Source organism: Sparus aurata, chromosome 15 (genome assembly GCF_900880675.1).
Source record: "Sparus aurata chromosome 15, fSpaAur1.1, whole genome shotgun sequence".
Classification (NCBI taxonomy): domain Eukaryota; kingdom Metazoa; phylum Chordata; class Actinopteri; order Spariformes; family Sparidae; genus Sparus; species Sparus aurata.
In genome coordinates, this window is record NC_044201.1 from 30,723,783 (window position 1) to 30,740,098 (window position 16,316).

At 43.4% G+C, this 16,316-nt stretch overlaps 1 protein-coding gene across 1 annotated transcript in view; it reads left to right on the plus strand.

Annotated features, from left to right (window-relative positions):
* slc30a6 (solute carrier family 30 member 6) overlaps positions 1-10,064 on the plus strand; it is an 86,264-nt gene extending 76,200 nt beyond the window's left edge. Inside the window, exon 15 of the mRNA XM_030440949.1 lies at positions 9,907-10,064. Within this exon, the coding sequence (XP_030296809.1) occupies positions 9,907-10,041 (135 nt within the window). The 3' untranslated portion in view covers positions 10,042-10,064. The remainder of the gene's footprint in view (positions 1-9,906) is intronic.
* Positions 10,065-16,316: the final 6,252 nt, after the last annotated feature.

Sequence of the window (16,316 nt, forward strand, 5' to 3'; positions counted from 1 at the left end):
AGTATTGTGATGTTAACAGTAGCATTTTGATGTTAACAGTAGTATTGTGATGGTAACTGTAGTATTGTGTTGTTAACAGTAGGGTTTTGATGTTAACAGTAGTACTGAGATGTTAACAGTAGTATTGTGTTGTTAACAGTAGTATTGTGATGTTAACAGTAGTATTGTGTTGTTAACAGTAGGATTTTGAAGTTAACAGTAGTATTGAGATGTTAACAGTAGTATTGAGATGTTAACAGTAGTATTTTGATGTTAACAGTAGCATTGTGTTGTTAACAGTAGCATTGTGTTGTTAACAGTGGTATTGTGTTGTTAACAGTGGCATTGTGTTGTTAACAGTGGTATTGTGATGTTAATAGTAGTATTGTGATGTTAACAGTAGTATTGTGTTGTTAACAGTAGGATTTTGATGTTAACAGTAGTATTGAGATGTTAACAGTAGTATTGTGTTGTTAACAGTAGTATTGTGATGTTAACAGTGGTATTGTGTTGTTAACAGTGGCATTGTGTTGTTAACAGTAGTATTTTGATGTTAACAGTAGTATTGAAATGTTAACAGAAGTATTGTGTTGTTAACAGTAGCATTGTGATGTTAACAGTGGCATTGTGTTGTTAACAGTAGTATTGTGATGTTAACAGAAGGATTTTAATGTTAACAGTAGTATTGAGATGTTAGCAGTAGTATTGTGTTGTTAACAGTAGCATTGTGTTGTTAACAGTAGTATTGTGATGTTAACAATAGTATTGAGATGTTAACAGTAGTATTGTGATGTTAACAGTAGTATTGTGCTGTTTACAGTAGTATTGTGTTGTTAACCGTAGTTTTGTGCTGTTTACAGTAGTGTTGTGATGTTAACAGTAGTATTGTGTTGTTAACTGTAGTATTGTAATACCCTCAGTAGTATGTGTAGTTATTTTTAGCGTTGTGTTGTCCAGTTGTTGGTTCGTCTGTTTCTCCCCTCGAGGACTCATCTGTTATTTCTTGGCCTACAATTTTTCTGTTTAGATAAGACATGCTGTGTGTCATCACACCACTGTGTGTGTGTGTGTGTGTGTGTGTGTGTGTTTCCTTCCCTTGGGGCTGTGGTTAAGAACATATGTGTGTGTGTGTGTGTGTGTGTGTGTGTGTGTGTGTGTGTGTGTATGTGTGTGTGTATGTGTGTCCGACAGACACACTCGTCCTCGATCCGAGGCATCTGTGTCCTGTCTCAGGCTGTTCCGTGTTTGGAGCTCAGCGTAACTCAGTTTTCGGACTGACTGATGAACCTGAACGCAGCTTGTTGTTCTCTCAGAGTTTCGGCAGCAGTAAAGTTTTTAGGGCGTTCAGCAGTGTTATTAACCAGAGAGTCGTATCTATATTAGTAGTAGAAGAAGCATCTTCTGGATGAAGTCTGAGGAAGTATACACTGGGCTGTGTTGGTGGTAACAAACTACAAAAGTAACATGCTACAGTTATATCTTAGTTAAAGCAGTAGTGGAATAATAAAATGCAATTTTTTAAATGATATTATTTCAGTTACTAACGTTACCGCCTGAAATTAAGACCCACCCGATTGCTGGCAAGTTGTTCGTACTCGTTAAGAGGTGTGAGATAAGATAGATGTTTTTAGTTTTGTCAACATAAACATGCTACACTGAGCAACCTGCTACACTGTGCAACATGCCACACAGAGCAACATGCTACACAGAGCAACATGCTACACAGAGCAACATGCTACACTGTGCAACACACTATAACATAGCTGAATACAAAACATAAGAAACAGTAGAATGTTTCACAGTCAACAGAGAGCAGGTTAATCTGAGGCTGCAGCAGTGAAGATTGGCCTTCTATATTAATACTCAGTCGTCCTTCAGCAGTTACAGTTACATTATATAGGAGTATATCACTTTCAAATGATAGTAACTAATAATATGTAATTCATCACATGCTGGATGTAACACTGATAATCTGCTGCTTTCTTCTGTTCCCTGGTTTTCCTGTTATGTTTGTGATGTCGAGCGTGACACAAAGTTTCGCTGTACGCAGATGATATTCCGCTTTATTTAGATAACACGTCTGAATCCCTCTCTAACCTTATGAAACTTATACACATTTGGTAAACATGAATGGTATAAATGAAATGTACAGAAAGATGAAGCTGTCTGCTGGAGATGTGAAAAAGTCAAAAGCATTATTTTTAGCGCCCTGCATTCATGCTAGTTTTAGTGAGGTAAGGAAAGGACGTATTGTAGTAAGAGTTGCATTTGTTGTTTTCTCGTGTTAGTAGCAGTAGAACATCAGTGTCAGTGATACAGCTGTATTAATCCACATCTGTGTGCTAATGTCTGTCCCCTAGACAAAGACAGTATATTCACACTAAAGAGGATTATAGGGGCTTTAAATATTTGGGATTTATAAAAGTTAGACGAGTCAGAAAAAGTGAAATTTTACCCAAATGTGTACCTTAGACCTGATTCCATCTGTGATCCACACAGTGTAATCAGATGAAGCAGAACATGGTGGAGAGGTCAGTGCTATTGAAGCACGTATCTCAGTTTTAGGTAAATAATCAGTCGCAGTTTTCTTTGTAAATCTGCTCGTTAACCGTTCTCAGTCTGTGATCGTGTGACCTGTCAACAAGTCAAATTTGACTCATGTGTCTCATCCTTAAAAGCCGTAAACACAGTGGCACCACAAGGCTGCATTCTGTCCCCTGTTCCATACACCTTATACACCAATAACTGTCAAGCAACCTCCTCAGACCACACTTGTTTTAAATATACTGTTGATGCAGCATTAGTGTTTTTTTATAGTCTAACACTGCGTCCCTAGAGGGTTCTGAAAGGGAGATTCAGGGTTTTATTGAATGGTGCACAGACAATTTCCTTGTGGTTGATACGAAGAAAACAAAAGAGACAGCCATAGATTTTAATAAGAAGGGAATTATAGTTCTGCCCTCAAGTATTAATGGTGAATTGTTGGAGCGGGTCTCAACATACACATGTTAGGGTGTTGAAATGGACAACAAACTGACATCCAGTGAATGTTCAAAAAACATTGCAGAAGAGGATGTTTTTTTCTTAGGAACCTGAATCATTTTAGTATAGATAGCTGAGTTCTTCCGATGTTTTACAAAACTGTCTTGCAGAGTGTCTTATCCTTTGGCCTTTAGAAACATGTATATTCAGGATCAAAAGAAACTGCAACGAATAGTCAAGATAGCCAGCTGGATCATTGGAGGTGATCAGGTATCTGTAGCTCAATTGTACAACAACCTCAGTTTAAAAAAAATGGATCAAATCCTAAATGACTCAATCAAATGTTCTTACTGTCTTGTTTTATCTCATAATGCTCTGGATTTATGCTTTCCTTTTAGTACTGTACAGTATATAAAACAATGGAACGTGCACTGGTGACCACATGAATGTCCCACGTGTGGGATATAAAGTTTACCTTGACCTGTGAAACTGATCTCCTGCTGCTCGTTGTGATTAATAACCATCAGGACTGAAGTTTGAGGAGCTCTGATTGGAGGAAATGACTTCACAGTTTCCATTCTGTCCCTGTGAGTGTGTAAATCTCTATATTGTGTTGATCTGACTTTGTACAGAACAGCAGCTGTAAGAACATGAATATTTAGTAGTTTTTCCATCTGCGTGTGCGTCACGCATATTAATATACCGTCTGAGTGTACAGTAATAATCCCTCCGTCTCATTGATTGAGCCCTTCCTGCCCTCTGATTGTCATAGTTTCCAGATGTCTGATTATCAGTGAACGCTCCCTCTTCTCCTGGTGACTCATCAGTTACTGAGCAGACTGTGAACTACAGCCTGTGTTCAATAAATAGACTCAGCTCTCTGAATCACACAAACATCAGTGAACTTCACGTTCAGCTGCTTTCAAATCACAAAAAAACACTTTAATAATCTCATATTTGTTTCTCTGGTGTGGCTCACAAGAAGTTTTTGCTTTAAATTATTAGTGATGTGTACAGCAGACATCTTTGTTTGAAGTCTCGGGCTGCACGATTAATGAAAACAAAATTAAAATGATGTCTGTAATCATTTGAGGAAGGTAAAATGTGCGATTCACACAAAAAAATCACATCTTTATCATCATTTTTTAAAATTAAATCAATACATTAAGATTCCTACGAAGATGTCGACTGTGAACCGACCAAACACATCAACACTCATCTGGTGAGTTTGTCATCGTTCCCTGGGCCTGTAAAGTTCTCCTGAGTCGGACTGACCCGACCCGGAGTTACAGGGTTTTTCCTCTGACCGCACTGACCCGTTTTAAACATATGTAAAAATGTTGGCCGTATAGATGACGATCAGCCTTTAATCTGCAGAGCGGATCTTTCCTGTATTACAGATGATTAGTTCTGCTTCCTGCAGCACTTTGTAACCTGAGATGACGGTTCTGGAAACATCGGCTGTAATTACACCCCAGAAACAGCGCGGTCGTTTCAGGCCGCAGACGCATTAGGTTGCTCTCCGCAGGACGCATTATGAAACTGAGATCGGGCGCTGCGCTGTTTGAAAATGTTTGAATATGTTTATTGAAAACAGCTTGTAAGATCCTGATCAGTGGACCACAGTAAATCCCCGAGGGACAGATGGTGATATTAATGCTCTCTACTGTACGCCGCCCACCGCAGAAATAATAACTCCATCCTGACGGGAACCGACCCCATCGAGCACACAGACAGAACCAGAAAGTCCAGTTTGTTCTTGTGAAATAAATATTTAATGATCTTTACATGAAAAAAGGGATTTTTTGGGGGGATCATTAGAAATTTGTTTTGGCGACAGACGGAAGGTCGTGTGATGTGACGGTTCTTATATCAGGAGCAGAACAGTATCGTCACAGTGAAGCTGATGGGGATTCTGAAATATGATTCAAAGCTCCAGAACCGCTACTAAATGGACCTGGAGACGAGATTACTGTGTCAGTTATTTCCTCCGAGGTCAAGAATCAACTTTGACTGCTCACAGAAAGTCTTTAAACGCTCCGACTGGGCAGCGGATGAAGATCGTGTGACATCACGACTGAAAGCTGTCTGGTTTTAAATATCGTTTCTGCATGAAAATGTGTAAAAACGACTCGATTCAAAAATGTTTCCAACAACATTCAAACAGAGGAGTTGTTTCCTCGAGGTTTCATTTCTGCTGCTAGAACTTCAGGAGAGAGTCGGAGAGAGGAAAGAAGTCTGAGAACGAGACGAAACATAACGAGAAGAAAACTCAGCGGTGACTCTGGTTCTGGATCTGGTTCTGGTTCTGGTTCTGGTTCTGGCTCTCTGTCTCTTGTCAACATTACACTTCAGTCACAGTTTGAGGTTCTTCTACTCGACTGTATCTCAGATGAAATATGTTTACTTCAGTACATTTATCTGACAGTTTTAGTTATTTGGATCGATCGATACGACCTTTTCAGCACCGGAACCGATTATTAGAAATCGAAGAGACTGAAAACTGATATTTGGAGCCGATATTCTTTAAAAATTCCACTCTTTGTGTCAATATTTTTGATAACCACTGATGGAATTATACAATTTACTCGAGTTTACTGTCCTGAAGTATAATTTTTAGGTACTTTCCTTGAGTATTTCCTTTTTCTGCCTTTGAAATTAAGTTAATAATTACTATTATTCAGTGTTTTTACAAATCAGACAGGATGTTGCATCAGAGCACTTTTTTTAAATAAGTTTTTACGTAGCTGAAGTCACGTTTCATGTAAAAACATCACGATTCCATTTTTTTGGGATATTTTTTGACAGTGGATAAAATAATAATCAGCTGATGAATCCAGAATAAAAATAATCATGAGTGTCGCACTGAAATAAAATGAAATAATAGAATGGAAATAAAATCCTGCTTTTACATGAGTGAAACATGACATCAGACAGAAGAGGACGACACAGATCTGACTACAAGTATTTGTACTCTGAATACTTCAGTAACGTTTCCATTACAGTACTTTTACTGCGGTAGAGTATCCGAGTACGTCCTCCAGTCGAATCATTCGTCTGGATTTAAAGCCGCTGGATGTTTTTGTTCTGCTGTTTTCATTCAGTCATTCAAACTGCAGCTTTAACTAATTTCATTCTGCACTAAAAGCAGCTCGTCCCAAACCGAGAGCCCGCTGAGTGTTTACTTTGTGGGATAATAATGTCATACATTTATTCTTCGTGGATTATTTGTCACATTCATTCAGACCGTCGGACGCTAATCTGACCGCGACGTCCTCCAGCTTACAGCCGTGTGATGAGTTTGTAAATTGGTTTAAAGAAAGAACGTTTGTAATGTCTGAAATTGAAAAAACATGAAAAGTGTTCAGATTAGAGAGTGAGGCAGGTTCACAGGACGGACCTACAGATCATATAGGTTCTCTTTGTTTAGTTTGTTGTGTTCGTCAGGTCGTGTGAAGATGTAACGACGTTAACAAAAGAGTTTCCATCTACACAGAAGAAGACGAAGACCAAACACCAGAGTAAATGTTGAAGTGTCTCTAGTTTCTTTAGGTTGAGTTTTCTTTTCCTCCCTCTGCTGATGCTCTGCTGAGGTTTACTCGGCGAGGGTTAAAAAAAAATCTTGCTTTGGATTAAAATACCTGTTGGAAACGTCTCCAGGTGTCCTTGAAAGGAGTCCAGTGGCGCTCGGCTCTGTCGGCTGTAATAAGGTGGCGAGGTGATGACAGCGAAGAGGACGCCGGCCGAGGAAACTGAACGAGCGATGAGAATAAATCTCAGCTGGGCTGCAGACAGACGCGGTGAAACTGTCGGTAACATCAGCTGCTGAAGTTTGACTGTTAGTCGTCACCTTACAGCCAGGTGTTCATCAGGTTAGCTTGGTGTGCCGTTACTGTTCTGACTCGTGTGCTTTGGAGACGGCACATTGTGGTGACGAGTGGAGTCTTGTTTGTAGTTTTCAGGAACGTTAACGTCTGACAAACTGTGACAGAAAGCTGGGATTTGTATTTCTGACAGTTGTGTTGTGAAGGCGCGACGAGCTCGTGGGAGGCACAACTTCTGTTGACAATAAATATAATAACTACACAGAAACACCTTCTGTCTGACCGTCTGGTTCGGTCACGTCGGTCATATCAAGGACTCCGACGGTTTCATAATCAGTTAAAAGTTCTTTGTGATACATTTAATCTGTGTGTTGTTTCCTGTGTGGATCTTTATTTTCAGATAGTAGACAAAGAACTCTGAACCGTCCCGACGTCTCTCCTCACGTCCTCCTGATCTTTGCCATCAATCGTGTCGTCTTTCCCGGTCGAGTCAGAGAACATTGTGTCCTCTGCTTGTTCTCGGCTGCTTTATCCGCTGTTCTCAGTTTCCTCTTTAGTTTCCATCTGATTGAAAACACATCAGATGAGCTTTAAGCCTTTAACCCTCCGGGCCTACAGCGCCTGATGTATGTGGTGACATACGATCCATCTCACAACTGCTTCACTCCGCAGTAATCCACCGGAGAGACCAGCGCCGCTGCCGCCGCCGCTGCTGCTGTCCAGGGACAAACCTTTTAAAGTGCAGCTGATTCTAATGATGCAAATAAAAGATTGATATTAAAGATAGTTTACTGTCACGTCTGTTGTACATCGGAGGAAACAACACAGCTTTCCTGGAGTTTCCAGGTTTTGTTCCTCTGCACCTTGATCTGGGTCTCAGTGTGCGATAACACCTGACCCCCTGGGTTCAAATCCCACAGAGACACATCTGGACGACAGGCTGCATGTTTAAGAACATCACATGCAGCGTGTGCACACAGAACGCTCTGTACTGTACACACAACGGGCCACACAGTTCATGTGTGCACTGATGGTTCTGCAGGATTTAATCGGGACGGAAGCGTCAAATCCCGTGCTGCTCAGAGAGGAGCACTGGCATAAATATATATATATATATATATGTATATTTATACATATTTATATTTTTATAAAAATTAACAGCGGCAGTTAACTATGATTTGGTTTTTTTAACTGTAGTTTTGTACGATACAAGCAGAGGATTAAATACAGTGGAGGAACAGAGGAAAATAAAACCTTAAAGCAACGCTGCGAATATTTGTTTGTGGACGTTTTGTTTTTAAAATCACCAAAGGTTTTAAATTGTTGGAAATTCAGCAGAAAAGCTCAAACCTTCACGTGTAATAATCTAAATATATCAAGTCAAATTTAAAGGAGCAGTCTGTAGTTCTGTTGATGAGCAGACAAAGATCCTGATTGGCTGATTTTAAACAAACTAAATAAACAAACTCTCTTTGTTTTCACCACTGAATAAACAAACTGACCTTAAAGAAGTTTTCCTTTGTTTATATGTGGCGGACCCTGCCACTTCTCTACCTTCACACAGTGCTCTGGGACATTATTTTCCTCTGAGAACAGTTTGTTTATTTACAAACTTTGTATTATGACCTCATTAATATCATGAATAGTAAAAATTCAGAGTTTTAATTTCTTCTTTAAAACTACGCACTGCTCCTTTAATACATTTACATAATATTTATAACACAGAAAATGTAATTTAATCTGTTTTATGATCCTGACAGCCATTTGAAAACATATATATAATAAACTGTAAAACTAGAATTATTTATCATCAGATTTTTTATTACATTACATCAACAACAAATGCTTTTTAATATTATTAATTAAATGAACACAACCTGAGTGATTAACAAAATATAACTTGGTAATTTAAACATTATTTTTTAAATCATTTTTATTTAATATTATTTATTAATTTGCTTTTACCTTTTTGTTTTTAATGTAACTCTCCTGTGTGTCTCTGTTCTGTTATTATTAATATTATTATTGTTATTAATACCACTTATATCTTTCCAACTTCTACAAAACTACAAATTATATCTTTGATAATAATTATTATTATTATCTTGAGTAGGAGGTGAAAACCATGAAGGTGTTCTGAAACTGAAGCATTGTGATAATTATGTGCAGTAATCAGTGTAACGTTGTGATTATAATAGTTAGATTGATTCTTTATGGTAATCTGAGCGGTACATCTGGTCCGCCGGGCTTCAGAACTCCATCACACGATCAGACCACCAGACGTAATGAAAAGAAAAACATCCGTCTCATCGGGCCGAGTCGTCCGTCTGCATGTCGACGACGCGTCAGGTCCGATTCTGTCCGGGAAGCGCTGATGGTTCCTCGGCAGAGTTGTTCTGGGAGTTTGGAAACTCTGAGCAGAACCTCATTTCTTCCTAACAGACCATCAACACACAGCCAGAGGTGAAGTCACTTTTATGGAAATGAGGAAGACGAGTGGAAGCAGGACGGAGGCCAAACCACCGGCAGACGGCCGGAGCGTGTTTGTTACAGGATATAATCCTCGTCAGGATCAGAGACCTGAACAGAACTTGTTCTGGCTCCATCCAGCTGATAAACCCAGTCACCAGAATAAATGTTTGTAGAGGTGTATTTCTGCAAACCACAGAGACGCTGAACCTTTACGTGTCTTTATGTCCAAACTTTACGTTTCTTTAGGTTTAGTTTTAAATGTCACGTTGTGAGAACGCTGTGTTTGTGCTCGGGTTCAGCTGAAGATCAGAACCAGCTGGTCAGCGATAGAAATACCTGCTTAAATAATGTCCGGAGGTGTTGAAAGATTTCCAGTGGTCATAAACGTGATACGACACAAACCGATCTGAACATTTAATAAGAAGAACCTTTAAAGCTTTGAGGGTTCTGTCACTCTCAAAAGTCCAGCCAGAACCAACACCGTCATCGTATCTGCATTAAAGTGAAATTGATCTTCTTCTTCTAAAGTTGCTGGAACCAAAACCTGAACCCAAACTTTCACAGATTTCTGTGTTGGCAGCTTGACCTCCTGACAAGCAGAACATTTAACCCACATTGATCATTGATGTCTCATTTCTGCCAACAACAGGGCCGACCCGGCAGCTGGTCTCATGGAAACGGCTCAGCGGTCCCACTGACAGAGCAGGAGGGAGGCCGCTATAGAGATGTGACCAGGCGTGACACCGACCCGGCCGAGACGAGCCCCCCGTCAGACGGATCATGATCCTGGACGAGGATGAGCGGCAGGTTTGTCTCTAAAAACACACAGAAACACAGAAAAGTTCTCTGATTGATCCGGTTGCAACTTGTCTCTCCAAAACGTGACTTTTATAAGACGTGCGTTCCCAAAACGATCCATAAACTTCAGATCAGAGCCTCATGATGGATCTCTACAGGTCATCACCGCGTCTCCTCCTCAGACTTCCATGTCCTCAGTGAACCACAGGGGCGCCTAATCCAGGAGAAGTTAACATCCTCTGCAGACGGACGAACAGACACCAATTAAGCAAAGGAAGAGGAAGTTGAGATGGACGGAGAAATGAAAAGGGAAGGGCGGCCGACAAAGCGCAGGAGGCAAAGGTCACATCTAATGCAACCGATGCTCAGGAACAAAACAAGAAAAGGCGGGTAGAGAAAGTTAGACTGAGAGAAAGACGGACAAAGACAGGAATTAGAAAAACATGCGTCAGAGGTCAAGCCTGACGCCTCTTAACGCACAGTGACTAAACTAAAAGACACGAAGAAGAGAAACGTGTTGGCGAGCGTCCAGACGCACCATTAGCAAAGTAAGTCCTGTCAGCTTAGCGTGACGACGATACGCCTTAAAAACTCTCACGTTTCGCTCGCTGCACTGTCCCGCCGTTCACCCGCTCGGCACATCAGCCAGGAGACGCCTCGGTTACAGTTCAGAGACCAAGAAGAACTTCAGGATCCATGAGGGTCTGAAAGATAAACCCACTGAAGGCCTCGAGTGTTCAACGCACCACTTCACTCATAATATTATATTATTGAGGTGTGGACATAATGACTGAGCGGCTGTTTAAAACATGCAGGCATGAATTATTGTGTTTTCTTTTTGGATGTACAGAGCGTCTTTAATTTGCAAAACTTCCACTGTAACAAAATCTCTCGTACAAGTTGAAAAGTGACACATGGACGATTCTGATCTCGTATCAGAGGGACGATCAGAACCGACATCCTGATGGATCTGCTGCCTCCATTAAAGAGCTGAAGTTTATCTGGACTCTGACACAAACTGTCCTGCTGCCACAAAATACTCTCTACAGCACTAAATGCGGATTAATCCGCCGCTGAAAATAGTCCCGACTCGAGCCCTGTTTCCTCACAGTTACAGTTGGGTCACTTTATTTATAGAACACATATCTGACGTGTAGCTTTGAACTGAGCCGTGGTTCTCAAAGTGGGGTCCAGAGTGTCGGGGAGTAATTTAATTGAATTTGAATTTCATCTATAACTCAGCGACGGGTTGTTTGAATGTTTTGGTCGCAGGCTTCAAACGTCCAAACGCAGATTTCTCATCAGACGGGGGTCCGAGTTCTAATTTGTGCCCGTTCTGATGTGAATAGTTTCTGCGTCCGAGGCTGGTTGTGACGGAGGGGTGAGGGGGTGAGCGTGTGAGGGGGAGTCCAGACTCCCTCCCAGCTTCCTTAGAACAACAGTGGCCTTTGATGAGAGCTGCTGAATAGCGGCGGGGCTGCACGCTGACACCCGGGGCCGAGGAACCAGCGACCAGCCGGGATTATTGTCAAAGCCCGCGACCTGTTTGCTTAACCTCCTCACCCGACCCCTGAGGAGAGGTCAAGGTAGCCGTCCGGACCTCCTCCTCCGCCTCTTCTTGTTCTCCTCCTTCAGTCTCCTCTCCTGCTGCTCCCTCCCGCTCTCTTCCAGCCCATAAAAGCCCTCCTCCTCCCGCTTCCCACGCCGTGTCGTTACCTCGATTACATCACACGTCATCAAGCACGCCAGGGATTTGGGCTAGTCAGGGTTTTCCCTCATGCCAGATGTATGGTCGACTATAGGAGAGAGGGAGAGTGTGTGTGTGTGTGTGTGTGTGTGTGTGTGTGTGTGTAATCCTAATCTCCAGTTTCTCCTCTTCCGGGGTTTAAACATCCAAGTTGTCTCTAAAAAGTCGCTGGAGATCAAAACGTGGTTTAATGTCGGTTTTATTCTCTTTGCTCCGACAGCAGTCAGCTTGTAGTACCGTGTTCATTCAGTTACTCTGCCGAGAGTACTCAGATTACTGTCTCACATTAAGATGAAGTACTGTTGCATCAAATGGACAAGCTGAAGTTGAATCATGACTGCAGGAAGTGGGCGGTTCGGTTCGGTTCGGTCTGATTTTGATGGTTTCAGGCCGTCTTGTGTCGCTAACAGAGAACTAAAGTTTATAATGTTTGGACTCGATCCAGCTGTCGTTGGTCCGTGTTGCTGCAGGTGGCAGCCGCGACACGCCGATGGTCGAGGATCACCGTGTGTGTCATTAACCGTGTGTTAATGACATCATTAACTACATCATCATCTGCTCAGGTGAACAGATGATGATGCATTCTGGGATATTGTGAGGAGATGAAAGTATCTGAGAAGCTGAATGAAATCATGTCAGCTGCCTGCATGTTGTGAAGAGTTTTCAAAGCTTAATCCTTGTAGTTATTATCCCTGTGAACACAGTGAGTGTACAGAGGAGAACAATATTCAACATATATATATATATATATATATATATATAAACAACATTAATTACTGAAACGCTTCAGTCTGTTTTTGTGAAGATTACACTAGAACTAATCTTATTCTGGCTCATTTATACTTTATTTAACGTTGATTTATTTGGTTTTAGTGTGTCCACTCTTTCATCGCTCTGCTTTAGCTGTGCTAGCCATGCTAGCTCTGCTAGCGCAGCTGTGAGCCGTGGACTCTGTAGCCAAAAGCAGATCTGAATGTTGGTACACAGGATTAGGCTGAGCAGTAAAGCCTCCTGTTCTCTGGCAGCATTATCCCTCAGGAGTGCCTAACATTAGTGACCTGTAAGCCTGTGTGTTGGACCGCTGCCACTCTGCAGGTTAATGAGCAGCAAACCGTGTTCCCGCAGCAGAGCTTTCTGATGATAGGTCGGGTTGTTCTGACCCACTGGCCAACAAATAATGTCAGAACAGGCCACGCCGTGCCGCCAACAGACGGACCGAACAGACGTGGTCAAAGTTGTGAAATGTTTGTAGTTTGGTCAGTTTTCAGGCACCAGAGCTGTTTGGTCAGGTTTATGAAGATATGTTCGACGTACTGTTTTGCAGAGATGTCACTGAAGTTAGCATGCTAACCAGCTAGCCTCCTCACACCACTGTGTAGCTCAGAGGTGACAGTCTGACAGCCTGTAGTTTCAGCTGGGAGATGTAAAAGCAGCCAGTTCACTGCTGAGTCTTTTTGCTGAGTTATTTCCTGTTTTATTTCTTCAATCACTTCCTCCCTTTGTCCTTTTCCTGTCATTTTAATTTGTAATTATTATTATTTAATCTTGTGATTTTCTTGTACTCTTGTCAGTTTGTCTGTTCTGTTTACTCATATCAGTCCGATGTTTCCTGTGTTTCATGTGTTCCTGCTGCTCGTTGGTTTGTACTTTATTTTACTTTGTATTATTTGTACGTCTTTAATTCCAGATTGCCTTTTTCCTGCTTCTTCTGCTGTTGTCATATTAAGACCTTAGTTCTGCTCCTGAAGTCCGTCTGAGTACGATGTGAAAATATTGTCCCCTGCCTGATGTGTAGTCCTGGTCAGAGCTGCTGTAAATCGCCTCTGTATTTCACCCCCCTTCTTCAGACTGACCTCCGTCGCTCTTAAAAGCCATGACTGCGATGACTCTGCCAGCTAATATAAGAGTGTAGTGATCACCGCTCGTCATGCTTCAGATTCGACGGACAGTTCGATGGAAACACGGCTGCTTCAGTTGTTTGTTCACTGTTGCCACCGTCTGTCACGGTGTTAGCTGCCACTCGTGCTCTTTAATGCCCGTTGGACCGATTCTTTAGCGAAGTCTTGTTCAGTTCCTCTTCCGTTCCCGTCTTTAAATCATCCTCCTACATTAAGCCTTCATCTTGGGCCTCTATGTGCTGTGGATTATCCTCCGCAGTCTAACATTAGTGACCTGTAAGCTGCTGTGTTGGCACCCAAGCGGAGCCTCAGGTTCACTGTTAGCAAACGTACAACACTGGATGATGGATTCCCTCCCACTAAAGACACGGATGTTTCCATGACGCTGGGCGGCTCAGGTGAGTCCAGCTGTCCTACTTCATCTTATCACAGCTGATTTGTTGGGATCATAAACAAACACTTTATTCAAACTCATCTGCAAGAAGAAGTCTGGATGATTCTGTTATGATTCTATTTTGATCCGTTTTATTTTAGTCAAACTTTCCTCAAGTCGAGAAAAATTATTTAAAAATCTGTGACGTGATCACTGCTGCTAAGTCTACAGACGAAGGTTAAGGTGAACCTGGAAGATAGAAATCTTTTCTGGTGTATGAGCCAGGTGAACAGTTCTCACTGGCCTGACTCGACGCCATTGTTTGGGCTCACGATCTTGTTCTGTTTAAAACCAGGACGGCTCTGACCCAACAGGGAGAAAACTCCAGCAGGGAGAACCAGAGCTTGTGTCCAAGCTGATCTCTTTTATTGTCTTTTTGACTTCAACACCAGAGGAGCTCACGACTGAACTTCAGCATGAGATCGAGGACGGGCTCAGTTAGCCAGCCAGCAGGGCCTGAGGAGCTCTGAGGAGGCCTGAGGAGGCCTGAGGAGGCCTGAGGAGCTCTGAGGAGCCCTGAGGAGGCCTGAGGAGGCCTGAGGAGCTCTGAGGAGGCCTGAGGAGCCCTGAGGAGGCCTGAGGAGCCCTGAGGAGCCCTGAGGAGCCCTGAGGAGCCCTGAGGAGGCCTGAGGAGCTCTGAGGAGGCCTGAGGAGGCCTGAGGAGCTCTGAGGAGGCCTGAGGAGCTCTGAGGAGGCCTGAGGAGGCCTGAGGAGGCCTGAGGAGTTTTGAGGAGCTCTGAGGAGGCCTGAGGAGCCCTGAGGAGCCCTGAGGAGCTCTGAGGAGGCCTGAGGAGCCCTGAGGAGCCCTGAGGAGGCCTGAGGAGCTCTGAGGAGGCCTGAGGAGCTCTGAGGAGGCCTGAGGAGGCCTGAGGAGCTCTGAGGAGGCCTGAGGAGCTCTGAGGAGGCCTGAGGAGCTCTGAGGAGGCCTGAGGAGCCCTGAGGAGCTCTGAGGAGCTCTGAGGAGGCCTGAGGAGTTTTTGATGAGCTCTGAGGAGCTCTGAGGAGCTCTGAGGAGGCCTGAGGAGCTCTGAGGAGCCCTGAGGAGCTCTGAGGAGCCCTGAGGAGTTTTGAGGAGCTCTCTGGAGCTCTGAGGAGGCCTGAGGAGTTTTTGAGGAGCTCTCAGGAGCTCTGAGGAGCTCTGAGGAGCCCTGAGGAGCCCTGAGGAGCTCCTCAGAGCTCCTGAGGAGCTGAGGAGCTCGGAGGGAGCTCTGAAGAGGGCTCTGAGGAGGCTCTGAGGAGGCTCTGAGGAGCTCTAGGAGGCCTGAGGAGCTCTGAGGAAGGCCTGAGAAGGCCTGATGAGGCTCTGAATGAGCTCTGAGGGGAGGCCTGAGGAGGCCTGGGGGAGCTCTGAGAGCTCTGAGGAGGCCCGAGGAGCTCTGAGGAGCCCTGAGGAAGCTCTGAGGAGCCTGAGGAAGCTCTGAGAGGCCCTGGGGAGGCCTGAAGGAGCTCTGAGGAGGCTCTGAGGAGGCCTGAGGAGCTCTGAGTAGCGCCTGAGAAGGCCTGAGGAGGCCTGAGGAGCTCTGAGGAGCTCTGAGAGGCCCTGGGGAGCTCTGAGGAGCTTCTGAGAGGCCCTGGCCTGATCTGTGGAGAAAATGGACGTATGGTCGGTTGGTCAGTCGTATTAACCCTGATGACATCACAGGTTGTCATGGCTGCTCCTGGTTTGATCCGACAGCCAATCAGACGTTTGCTGATCAGTTTGTTTTCACCGTCTGGTCTCAGACTGCAGATCTGCAGCTGGAGGCTTCGTCTCAGATTTCACTGAGCGGAGGAGAAGGACTGAGATGTGAGTGGACGGCCGGCCGGCGGTCGCAGCTCTAATTATCTGCTCATTTTCACCAACATTTCACAGTTTGGTCACGAAGCTGCTGCTGTTTTTATCCAGTGTGACGTTCAGTGACTCGACAATAAGCCTCGGAGACGTGACGCTCCGCCCAGGGCCACACAGAGGCTCCTACAAAATAAAAGTCGTCCAGAGACACTCAGGAGAGTTTGAGCTCGATGTCATCTGACCATTTGTTTCACTTCTGAATAATACATATTTTAAACTAGTTTTTTTTCTGTATTAACTATAATTATATTAACACGTGGAAAAATAATATTCAGAAAAAATAATTTAGTTGATAATTATGCACAGTCATAATGCAACTTTCACATTGAAGCATCAGTGATAATAATAATAA